General features: G+C 40.7%; 1 protein-coding gene across 1 annotated transcript; it reads left to right on the top strand.

Moving 5' to 3' along the window:
• Nucleotides 1-3,131: 3,131 nt before the first annotated feature.
• On the top strand, nucleotides 3,132-11,695 carry tfap4 (transcription factor AP-4 (activating enhancer binding protein 4)). The gene is made up of 7 exons (XM_072368057.1): nucleotides 3,132-3,524; nucleotides 6,456-6,621; nucleotides 6,720-6,818; nucleotides 6,938-7,108; nucleotides 7,200-7,349; nucleotides 8,424-8,591; nucleotides 8,756-11,695. Exons 1-7 carry the CDS (start codon nucleotides 3,436-3,438, stop codon nucleotides 8,906-8,908), a joined length of 996 nt encoding a protein of 331 aa, XP_072224158.1. The 5' UTR covers nucleotides 3,132-3,435; the 3' UTR covers nucleotides 8,909-11,695.
• Nucleotides 11,696-12,796: the final 1,101 nt, after the last annotated feature.

Below are 12,796 nucleotides of genomic sequence, written 5' to 3' on the forward strand. Positions count from 1 at the left end.
ATCTCTCCCCCTCAGCTCCCCAACAACAACATGAAGACCAACACCCCTCTGTCTTGTGGACTTGTTTAATGTTTGCACACAGCTTTGCTCACTTTGGCCTCCACCTCTTATCTGCAGGCTGTTCTAAAACGATCAGATATGTGTAACATTATGCAAAAGTTCAGTACTGTCAACAGCCACATATTATACTCTGCTTAAAAGATTCGCTACAAAAACTAACAAGTAAAAAGAAAAAACATAATTCAACTGCATTACTTACTTCCGGCATTTACAATATTATTATTTATAATATTATTATCATTTCTGTAGATTCTATTCATATCTTCAGGTGCTTGTCAGATAGGTTTGGGATTACTTTTTCTTCTACAGATGAGGACCTTCCTTGATCACATTATATTGTATAAAATGTTATGCCTGCTTAAAATTACACGTAAAATGTCAGTTATTGAGCAAATTTTCTGGCCACTTTAGCAGTCATTTATCACTGTCTTTCAAATCATGGAGCTATTTCACTCAGATTTCTGTCTCTCTTGATCTGATGTATTTCTTGCCATAACAGCATCAACATATTGAATTTTAGAGGATGCGGGTTTGGTAGTTCAGGTAGGGAATACTATATTATTCCTTTATAAAGGCATCCACTCAAGAGAGTCTGACAGTCTCCTTTATAACCATCACAACTTTTCTTTGAGCTACACTGTAAAGTCTAATACTTTTGTGTGTGCCATTAAAAGAAAGGAAACACAATATTAAAATAAAACAATTGGATAAATAAGACAAGCTGTAAAGGTAGAATTACCTTGTTTTATTTCTAAACATTGCATTGTATCATCCTCAGGGTTGTTGTACCTAATTGTAAGATGTTACTGTTATCCTGGGTTTAAAAGTGTCAGCAAGACTGAGTTACAAACTCGGTCGGAGCTTAGTTGGCCCTTAGTTGTTCACCAGTCACCACTAGAGGGCGTAAAGCAACCTCAGAAGTAGCTCATGAATGCCTCGGAGAATTTAGTGATAATTACAGAATTTATAAAGAATTAAATTGCTAAATGCTATGTTTCATCAAGGAAAGGAAAGATCTAACCATTCTTTGAAACAGATATTGTCTATTCCCTATCCTACATTGATCATGTTTTAATAAATGTCCTGATTTTTTCAGGCATTCACAAGGAAATTGACCAGATCCAAACTTTATTGGGACACAAAACAACGTTTTGGGTTTTTTTGTTTGTTTTTTTATTGAACGGAAGCTTAAAACATCTAGGCCTTAGTACAATGCCATTTTTTCTTTCTTTTCCAAGCAAATCTGAGCTTGGCATCCTGATATGTTCTCGACCTTAGTTTGAAAAAAACAAAAACATTCCCACATTTCAGGTCTGAGTAACATTCAAGTAGCATAGATGTTTTAAAAGATATTTCAATCAAGTAGATTGAAACATAACAGGGGTTATGCATCTTAGCATTGTGTGTTCATTCATGGTTAGCTTTTATAGGTTACAGATCAAATTCCACACCATTATCTCAACATTAACGCCTGGTCTATTAGTTGATAGTACAGCTTGTAATGAGTCATGAGTGAGCCGTCAGCAAAACAGTCATGCTCATGACTTATAATTGTTATATTTGATTGGTTGCAATAATATAAAGATATATATATGACAAGAATTTTCAAGGTCTGGGGCAGAAACTCCATGTGCCAAGATAACCAAACCTTGGCTGTGTCACAAAGATTCAGGCTATATTTATGACTCTACAGTGTGAAAAACTGCACAATTCTCCATAAACAGTGTGGACTATCTCTGATTTGTTATGCAAGTCAAACACATACATTTAGGTTGAACTATTTGATTCATTTTTAATAAATTAGGTTACGCTTAATATTTGATTGGCTTTTAATTAAACTGATGGTCCCAGTTTAAAAGCTAGTATGTTTTCTGATGTTAGATTCATGTTAGTGATAGTAGTGTTTTAATATATTTTATGTAAGATAATTAAATGATAATAATCAATATATTTGCATGATTTTATATCAAGCTGGATGAATACAGATGAATGGGAACCGTTCATGCCGTAATTGATCCTTTTCTATAATCGAAGCCAAATTAAATATTATTCATTGCTCTTTAAAATGGAAATTCCATTTCCCCTACACACTCTTTTTAAATCACTGCCACCTTTTTCATTTTTTTTTTTTTTTTTACTGATAATCATGTACAGCTGTGCTCTTATGGAAACGCTTGACTTCCGGCAGCAGCAGCAGTCTGGCCCATTATTACATTTTTTTTTTCAGACTGGTCCATTATTACTCTCCGCTGACGTGCGCCACCACGTCGATAACATTGCTGCTGTTTCCGGATTGTGGACCAAAGGCATTGCTTCCATTTTGTAGTTTCGCTGCAAGCGCGTCCTGTCCTCTAAAAGGAGGGGGGGGGGACACATCACAACCGTTAAATTAGGTTGCAACATCCAAGCCTGTGGTACAACCACACTCGAATCCAAAATGGTGAGCAACAAGCAGCCTCGCGGAGTGTCAGCCTGCAGCAACCTTTCCATGAAAGCCCTCCCCGGTACGCTGTTGCCGTGCAGCGCTGCCAACTCGTCAGCTGATCTCTGTTGTTCGTTTATCGCAGCTGTTCGAGTGTCCGCCCCTATTGTAGTACCGCTCTTAATTTAGTGAGATGTTACGGTGCAGGGACATTTCGGTCATTGGTGCTGAATAAATAAAGAGTTTCACGTATGGTTTCCAAGCAAAATGTTTTTTTTTGTTTGTTTGTTTCTTTGTTTTTTCTTATGTTAAAAGTTAACCCTCTTCGTGTGAATGATGTGTTAGGCCCCCGAGACAAGTCATGTGAGGGGACAAATATGTATGTTCCTTTTGACCCACTTGCAATCGCCAACAAGGGGACTGCTGTAAATCAACATTTAATCATAAATAAGCTGTCAATGTTGTGTTGTAATTCCATTAAAGTAATTTCATCAAATTCTTCTCCACATGCGTGCTCTCTTGTGGGTTTACTCCTGCGCTAAATAGTCCTTTGTTTACACGCAGTCCCCCGTCTCTGCGGAAGGAGGCTTTTGGTAGTGCGGTGTGTGACTCCTACCAGCTGTTTCCCGCCTTGAAAGCCATCCGATCAGCTGCACACACACACGTACACACACGGTCATGCAGAGGGAGAAAGCAAGGGGGAGGGAGGAAGAGAGAGGTAGAGCGCCACACACAACGAGGGAACCCCATCAGCTGGAAGTCGAGTAACATTACAACTCTCAGCAGCCTCAAAAGAACTACATTACACGGTCGAGAGATTAATATATTCTTTGAGGATTTATCTCACGTCGGATCACGGGATTTTTGCTCCTGAACGTCCCCGTTTGTCTTTTATTCTACGGAGACTGTTTGCTGTTTTTTTTCGGGGGGGACCAAACTGGCGAGAGGCGAGCATGGAGTATTTCATGGTACCAGCTCAGAAGGTGCCCTCATTGCAACATTTCAGGAAAACGGAGAAAGAAGTGATTGGTGGTCTTTGTAGGTGTGTATACCGCATGTGCTTCACCCTACACGATGTGTGTATTATTATTGTTGAAAAGGCATGTGCTGTGAGTACACGCACTTAGCGATGTCGCTGAGGCAACATGCTTAATCTGATCTGTTATTGTGTACACGACCCTCTCGCGGGCAGCTGCGGGCATAAATTAACATCAAACACTGGGATTACACTGTGAATGAGCACGCGGGGGTTTCTGCTCCCAGCACGGTATCATCTGCGTGGTATTAATTTGCACATTTGCCTGCGAAATCGATGTATTTTGTGGCTAACAAACATAAACCACGTGGTTCCGTGCATACCACGCTGCTACTCCGCTCCAGAGCGCATCCCTGTCCTATTTATCCTTAAATAAACTCCTCGTTGCCTTTAGGTGCCTCCATTTGCATAATAAGGGGGAAAGGTTATTCTAGCGAGTGCGGTACTGCCTGAATGGATCTATTTTCGTCGCACATGTCTTGGGGGTTGCCGATTTCGCTCAAAGCGAGACGAAGTTATTGTGGGTAGTGCGGCCATGCTTGTGGCTTGTGCTAAAGTGATGAGGGGTCTGATGTTGGTATCTTTATTAGCGCCATCCTGTTGTGTAATATGAGGTGAAAATGAAAAGCTGTTGACACAATCTCCATCACTCGAAGTAGCGATAGTTAAATTGGCGTTTCTCTGCGTTTCGTTCGCGTTATCGAGCCGCCTCCATTGCGTCTTTTCATCCCGCACCTCTGCCATGCTGCCTGCCGCATTGTTGTAATGGCGGAGGACACGAAAAGTCTGCACGGAACGTGGAGGTAGCTTCGGGTATTGCTATGAAGGACGACCTTTAAGTTGGATCGTGAAAAAAGATTGCGTTACATCTTGTGTATCTGGTAAAGGGGCATTTAGCGTTCGCGCGGAGGAAGGAAAATTAAAAGTGGTGTTATTAATAAGGGGGTGTGTATGTTGCGGAAGGCCCGTCGATACGTCCGCAGCCCTGCTTGTAGAAGGAGGCGGAGGAATCTGCCGCTGCTGGTGGCGCGCGGGTATCCTGGGAAATGTAGTCTCTTAAAAAAAATAAAAAATTGAAAAAAATTTAAATCTCACAGTGTGTGCGGAGATTTGGCACGTAAGAACAATCTCCTCAGATTTAATCAAGACTGACTTCAAATGCTTATCAAATTTAAAGTCATAGAAAAAAGAACGAAAATGTGTTTATAAATCTGTAATCTGTAACGTTTGGATGTCAGAAAAAAAAGTTAGAAACTCTCGACTGTTACAAGGTGGTTTCATCTGATGTTTTTTTTTATTGGGGAAAAAACATGCAAAACATTTGAGAAAACATCTTTAAAAAATATTTTTTGGAACAACTTTTTGATTTATTTGATCTCTTGATAAATTAAAATAGCCCAATCATTTCAGCTTTATTTAGTTACCTGGTACTGATCCTACTGTTCTTAAGCTTTAATCCACCCTCCTCTGTAGTATTCAGTATCTGTGAAGTCTAGGCCCAGCTGGTCATGTTTTGTCACTGGGTGTGTTTTTTTTTTTTGGATGTGCTGCTGTGTGCTGTGGTGTTGCATTATGTGTGTGTGTCTTTATAAACCTAACACTCACACATGCACACACGCACGCTTTTTTTCTCATCTGTTTCTGCACAATTGTTCCCAGTGTTTGCACTGAGGCAGCTGAGTCAGTACAGATAAGAGCTTGGCAAGAGAGGGTCCCAGAGATACAGGAGCTGATACAGAGGTTGTTTGTTGAAACTCGCTTCGACTATCCCCTCAGCTGAACCTCAGCATCTGGTGTATGGTCGCTCCTCTCCAAACTCTGAGCATCGAGATATTGATAAACTTTTTTTTAATTTTGCTGTTGTAATTGCATATCAGAAAACTGGAATCATCTGCAAAGGACGGATAGGTTTGAGATTTTAGCTGCTTCTAATGACCACTTCAATGTAGAGCTAAGCATCGACTGAAACTCCTATTTTTTTTTCTTTAATTGTGATTAATCCCTGCAACACACAGACATGTTGATAGCTTAGGTCCCTAACTATTTTATTAATTACCTACTAATAGTACATGAAGAAGAGATGCTATTGACATGGTCAAACATAAGACTGTATTGTAAGTACTCCCAGGTAAAGCACTTTTCTTGACTTTTTCCTTTTAGCTGTTTGGACATGTACATTTCCTACTGGGACAGCTCAAACTCATACAACCATGCATATTTTCCTCCTTTGTCATATATGATGTCTTGCGGTGTAAAAGGAATAGTATTTTGCAAGGAAAAAGTTCTGATATATGGACTTCTGACAATTCTACTGCAGCCATGTTGCAATTTTTCGAGAGACCAGCAACAACTGTGACATTAGTAGGGATTATTTTTTCGGAAACACCATTTTTAATCTTTGCGACGGTGTGATGTTTAAAATATTGTCTTTGTTTTGGAGACGTGTGACCAGTCATTTAAAAGTTAACGAATACACGGCGGTGGCATTAGATTACAGTGAAGGCTAAACATTGCCAACTCAAGCAAGTTTTTACAATATTGTTTTCAGATAATGTGTAGTTGCTAAGATTCCTTTTAAGGTGTTCTTAAGTGGGTTATGCGATGATGGGAAATGACTAACCTGAGCAGGGAAGGAAGATTTAGTTGGTTTCAGTTGATTAAAAAGACATACAACAAGTGGTTTTGATGAATGTTACCTGAAGATACATTTCTTTCTCAACAATTTAATATGTTGCACAGTGAAATGTAAATTCAGACAGTGTGTCCCATTTGTCATTCTGCACTTGTCTAGTGGAATCCGATTCCCAGCAACATGTTTTCTGTGCTCATATGTGTAGCAGCTTAATATCTGTGATGCTTCATTTATAGATTTTTTTTTTTCCCCCTCTATTTATGAGCAAGCTAATGACTTTAATCCCTTCCCTCTTCTTCCTTTAGTCTGGCAAACATTCCTCTGACCCCAGAAACAGCCCGGGACCAAGAAAGGCGAATTCGCAGAGAGATTGCCAACAGCAATGAGCGTCGGCGTATGCAGAGCATCAATGCTGGATTCCAGTCACTTAAAACGCTCATCCCACACAGCGATGGAGAGAAGCTCAGCAAGGTGAGGCACCATCACAGATTTGAATAGGAGGGTGCGTTAGATAGAGTAATTAACAGATGAATGTGCTTTCATTACTGAATTGTGAAATTGCTCCTCAGGCTGCCATCTTGCAGCAGACAGCAGAATACATTTTCACCCTGGAGCAGGAGAAGACACGGCTATTGCAGCAGAACAGTCAGCTCAAACGAATCATCCAGGTAGAGCATAACAGCGAAATCATGTGTGCAGAGGCTTTCTGAAGGTCTTCTGCCTCGGATGATCTTCAGTTTTAGCTTTCATCCAAGCTAGATATCCCATTTCTGGTTTCTCTCTCCAGGAATTGAGCGGTTCCTCCCCCAAGAGGAGGCGTGCAGAGGAGAAAGATGAAGGGATTGGCTCACCTGACATCCTAGAGGAGGAGAAGAGTGAGGACTTGAGGAGGGAGATGATTGAGCTGAGGCAGCAGCTCGAGAAGGAGCGCTCAGTCAGGATGATGCTGGAGGATCAGGTGACAAAAGAAGCCACAACAATGTACACAGTTTCAGATGCCTAAAAGGTGTTGCGACTGACATACTTTCATCTCACGCTCTGCATGCCAGATGCGTTCCCTGGATGCTCAGATGTACCCAGAGAAACTGAAGGCGATTGCCCAGCAGCTCCAGGAGCAGCAGGCCCAAACAGAGAGCCTTGTCTGTCTGCAGCAGCAGAAACAGCTGGAGAGGGACCTTACTCCAGCCCACAGCCCTCAGGTCTGGATCATTTGCATACCACTCTGTTGCATAATAACAGTAGCATACATTAATAAGTCAATCTCTTGTGCTGATAAATGTTGCTTTTCGTGGCTGGCTAACTGTCACTCTTTCGTAGTCCAGTATACACCTCACAGTCTGCCACAAAGCTGTGTATGTCCTTGAATTGTACAAGAACACAAACCATTATCAGCCTGATATCTATTTCTCTTTTTAATAATATCCTAAGGTTCATTATCCTAAGTTCATGAGTTGGCAGGCACCAAACACCCACCCCTCCTCCCACCTTTTTTGAAAACTTTCATGGAAAGCATGTTTTATTTACTAGAAACAAGCACATGCACCTAGAATAATCCGTAGATTTCCGACACGGTCGCGCACGACAGTCCCCTCCATGCCGACAGTTAGAGCTGTCAACAGCTTTGACAGTTTTACAGTGTGTCAAATGAGCCGCTCACACATCCCTCTGATGTGCCCATTTCCTGCCGTGACAGCTGCAGTGTCCCGTTTCTGCCGGCTCACCGTAATGGAGTGTGGTGCCAGTCGATCGTTAGGAGACGTCTGCCCATCCACACCATATTAACCATGTAACACTTAGTGTAGTTCTGAGTACTTTTAACACAAATAGAATCATTAGTAGTTGACATCATCAACTAAACGAATACATACCTGCTCTCTTGTTACCATCATGGCTCGCTTAAAAATCTAGATCTTAAACACACGACAGTCATACATGTCATGAGACAATCTATTTAAAGGAAGATGTTTATCAAGCTCATAATGATCTATAGCCTGAACTGTAAGTGTTTTTTTTTAAATACACTATCTTAGCTGCATAACCCAAACATAAAGACATATAAACATTTTATTTGTTGAGATATTCTAACATCCGGCCTGTTCAAAATCAAGTAGAATACTGTATAGTTTAACTTCTGTGTGCCTCAAAACATTGCATACTTACAGTAAGTTGTTTGTACTGTTTTATAATGTTGCACCAGTGCTTCAAGGGCATTTTTTTAGTAGAATGAAGTGGGGACATGAGAATAATGTATCATCATTGCATCTTTCTACCAGGTGTTGGCCCCGGCTACTCCCCCTGCGCCTACCCATCATGCCACAGTCATTGTCCCTGCACCTGTTCAGACTCCTCAGCCCCATCATGTTACCGTGGTAACCATGGGCCCCACATCAGTTATTAATTCGGTGTCCACATCTCGACAGAACCTGGACACCATTGTTCAAGTAAGATGCCGTCGTAAATCATTTTCTGTTTATTATTGTTTTCCTTCGATGAGAAAATGCTGCCCGATGTCTTTTAAAAAAAAAAAAAAAATCCTCCTGATCTGAACACTTGAGGGTGCTATTGTCACTGACATTTCTCGTAACCCCCCCCCCATTTCCCCCAGGCAATCCAACACATTGAGGGCACCCAGGGGAAAGGTGGTGAGGAGGAGCAGCGGAGGGCCGTTATCGTCACTTCGGGACGTGTCCTCTCTGATGCAGCGGGCTCAGACACAGCCTCAAACAGCGACGGGCCTGATGACTGTTCACTGCCTTGAGTTCATCCCTGACGTCTTGTGTACCACACACTTGCATACATGCGCACACTTACACACAAAAGGCCCTCGCAGACCAGGGCTATGGGAGGCTACAAACTCATAGCACTCTTGTTCAGTGGACTTTAACAGGGCTGGTAGTAAGATTGAAGCACTCATTTTTAGTGGGTTTATTTTTTTTTCCCTCTTTTTAATACTCATATGGATTTACCGTGATAGGAAGCCCAATTAGGTTTACATATACTTACTCGTACATGCAGTCTCTTCTGCATCTATCTCTGCTTGTCTCTAGCCCCTACTTTCATTCAGTCACACAAACTCATGACTCTGCATTGAGCTATAGAAAGATTATTAGAGCTACTCCATTTCTGACTGATTTGCAAATGCTCCGTTAAACTGGATACTAGAATTTAGAATGTCTGCTAAACATCTCCATTAACTACCAGGACTGTTACTTTTATGCAGCCCTTAAGCCATGTGACTGATCATTGAAACGGGAGACTCAGTCAATAAAGAACCCGGTGGTGTGGCGCCACCACCCAGCATATGAGCATTTTCAGTAAGGTGGACATCTTCTCAAACTTCTTCGCTTGAGACCCATCTAAGCTGTTTGGAAAGACACTGTGAGCTGACAAGACTGTCCTGAAGTTCCACCGTTTAGGCTTTGTGTTGAAAGAATGTTATTTTACTCCTGTTATGTCTACTTTTCCTTGTTTTGTTTTTCAAAGGCTCAGCCAGAAACTTAAAAAAAAAAAAAAAGGATGAAAATTTAAAAAGCGGTTTTATGGCTGACTGGTGCTCACAGGATATGATGAGAGAGGGCACTTACTGGTTCACAACTCTATTTTTGTTTGTCTGATTCTGTTTTTGCTGGGCTGGGTTCCCAGTAATCCTACATATGTATTTGGCCTGTTCCCCCTTTTGGTCGTGGCCTGACAAAAAGATCACTGCTTTGATGATATCTCTTGATGTTCTCCTTTTTTTTTCCTTTTTACTTTAAAAGCACCTAGCTTGTTAAATAAGCTTATATGTTGCCCTATGGATTGATATCCATAAGTGTGTGTGTGTGTTTGTGTATTTGTGTCTTAGTGTTTTGAAGCAGCAGGGTTTAGTGGTGCCCTGGACTCTGGAAGTCTGCAACAGCACCACTTCTGCCTCATATATACATATATGATGACATACAATCACGTTTTTTTTTTATTTAGCCCTTATCCGTTTGGTCCAAAATTTCGGGACGGATATCAAAGCAGAGTAAGCTGACAATATGAGGAAAATGCCCAGTGTGTCATAGAGGTGACTGGAGAGTCCACATATACTCTATGCTTTTTTTTATATTGATCATTTGTCCCTATGTGCATTTTCTGTTAAGTGAACTATGCTAGTCACATGATTTTGCTCAAGTTTTACTTTAAACGTGCTCTTTGAAACTCTTGGATGACAGATTGACTCTAGTAGAGAGAGAGGCAGAAAGTTGCCTCATATGTAGCCCATGGGTGTATGGAGGCACTGTGAGGCCAGCCTTAACACAGCCATGTGGTTTTACCTGAACGCTTGACTCTGGCCCTTGAATGGCCCCTGGAATCCCAGTGGTTTTTTTCACTTCCCCTTTCCAAACAAGCTTGTAAACACCTGGGGTGTGTAAAAATATATATTCCCAGTTATTTTATCAAACTCGTATTCTTTTGCATATGTTTTATTTTTTGCCTCAAAGTTGAACAGATTGCGAGCATAAAAGTTGTGGTCACGTGAGTATTCAAGATATGTCTGAATACTTGACTTCTGGTTGGAACTGCATGAAAATCTGAAATCGTTAAGGCTCCTTAATGTGAGCCATTGAGCCAGATATGTGATGGAAAAAAAAATTCACAAGGAGACGATGACATTCCACAAAATTAGATTCAACTTTCCCTGTGAAGTTGCTTTCTGACAGTTAAACTGAATATATTCAGTGACATTTAGGACTGTGGACACATCATGGCATTTAATTGCGAGCTCGTCCCCCCCAATCAATGATAGATGGAGCTTTGAACTGTTGGATGAATAATGCTTTCAAGTGAACCCTCCTCAACTTGATTAATGTCGTGGAATTTCCCTTTAAAAAATATTGATGTCAGCTGCACTGCAACGACAGAAACTAAATCACGGGACTCTTTATAGGAAGCGGATTCCTAGATGTGGAACATGTTTGCATGCTCTGTTTTTTTTGCAGAGCCTCAGTATCTGCATTGGAAAGTTTTCTGCAAAAGAAAATCCTACAACCTGTTTATTTCCATCTGTCTTATACAACATTCTGTTGGCATATCAGATTATCAGAAAGGTAGGGAGGGCCTGGGGATCACTAAATGGTGTCAAGATTACAAAGCACTTACTGTACTATACTGGAGTTTTCCTCTTAAATATAAGGGGGTATCTCCTCAGCTGAAGCTCTTGAGGTTATGAGTGAAAACCGCACAGCTGTGTATCCCCCTTTCCCTTTGTATCAGTCCTCCTACATTTTGTCTTGTTTTATCCTTCTTTTTCCCCCTAGATTTTGCATCATTTATCCTGTTTTATGTATTGCCAATATCTTTTATCCCTCACATTTTGCAGCTCAGTTCGACCCCTCCCCTCCCTCCTCGTTTCTTGTTCTGTGTTTTTTTTTTTATTTGTCAGACCTGTCGATGCATATGGTCATCAACAAGCTACTTTTTTTCTTTGTTTTTTTTTCTCTTTTTTTTCTTTTTTATTAAAGAAATGCTTTGGGGATAAAGAGGCTTGTGCCTTTGTAAAGACAGAATAATAAAATTTGTACTTTGTTTTTTAAACATTGAGTCTTTGTGTGCATCTCTTGTTTTTTTTCTGTTTTTTTTTTTTTCTCAAAGTAATTCTTTCAATCTGAACATGGAGTCCTAGTGTTGTAAGATCCGCTATTCAAGCAATGACAGAACTGGCTGAATTTGTATTATTTTTAGTTTCGGTTGGCTGTCACTCAGAGCAGTTTAGTGCATGCACAAGTGTCTGTTCCTGATTGGTGGGTGAGATGTTGAAGCGCTCCCCCTCCCTCTCCTGTTCAGCAACTCATTGCTAAATTAAGACTGACCACCTTCTCTGTGGCAGTTAAAATATACACCAGGGACAGTGGATGGCATCTCGTGCCGTCATCCTCTGACATGCATCGATCCATTCCAAGCCTCTTGTTCTCACCCTTTTTACATTAATTCAGATACAACTGGTGTTGAGACAGTGTTTAGACTTTCTGTTACAAAGCAAAGCCAAGTGTCCAAAACTGCACAGGTGGATGTATGGTCCATCAGCATTTTCAAAAAACAATGTTGGGATGCTGACTTTTTTTTTTTAAATGGTAATAAATAATTTAAGCTCTATATTTAACTGAAAACAGTTAAAACTGAACAAAGGCAACATATCAGTCTTTATTCCATGAAAAGTAAATGCTCATTTTTCAGAAAGTTTGGACATGCTGTAAAGGACAGCAAGTATTGTGTAAGGCATTACAAAATTTCCACCATGCAGAACATCTCATAATAAAATATGTGAGTTGACAGCAGCTCAGTAACATGTTTTGGGATATCTGCACGGCAAGTAGTTCCAAAGATATTATGATGTCACGATCTTCCGTACATTCGGGGGAATCTGAAGAAATTTCTGCGTGGAATAGACAAGGCAAAAAACAATACTTAGCGTCTGTGGTTTAAGGCCATTCAACTGCAATGCATTCAAAGTGGACATGATTAAACAGAAATCTCTGCATAGGCTCAGAAACCCTGAAAACCACCGTCCATTAACACAGTTTTTCACTGCATTCACAACTACAAGTAGAACTACCATTCAAAGACCAGATAAAACCCCAATCAAGATTCAGAAAAACATTTGACTTGTCTTCTCTGATGTGAT

This window comes from Leuresthes tenuis, unplaced genomic scaffold (genome assembly GCF_036924035.1).
Source record: "Leuresthes tenuis unplaced genomic scaffold, fLeuTen1.0.hap1 SCAF_17, whole genome shotgun sequence".
NCBI lineage: Eukaryota > Metazoa > Chordata > Actinopteri > Atheriniformes > Atherinopsidae > Leuresthes > Leuresthes tenuis.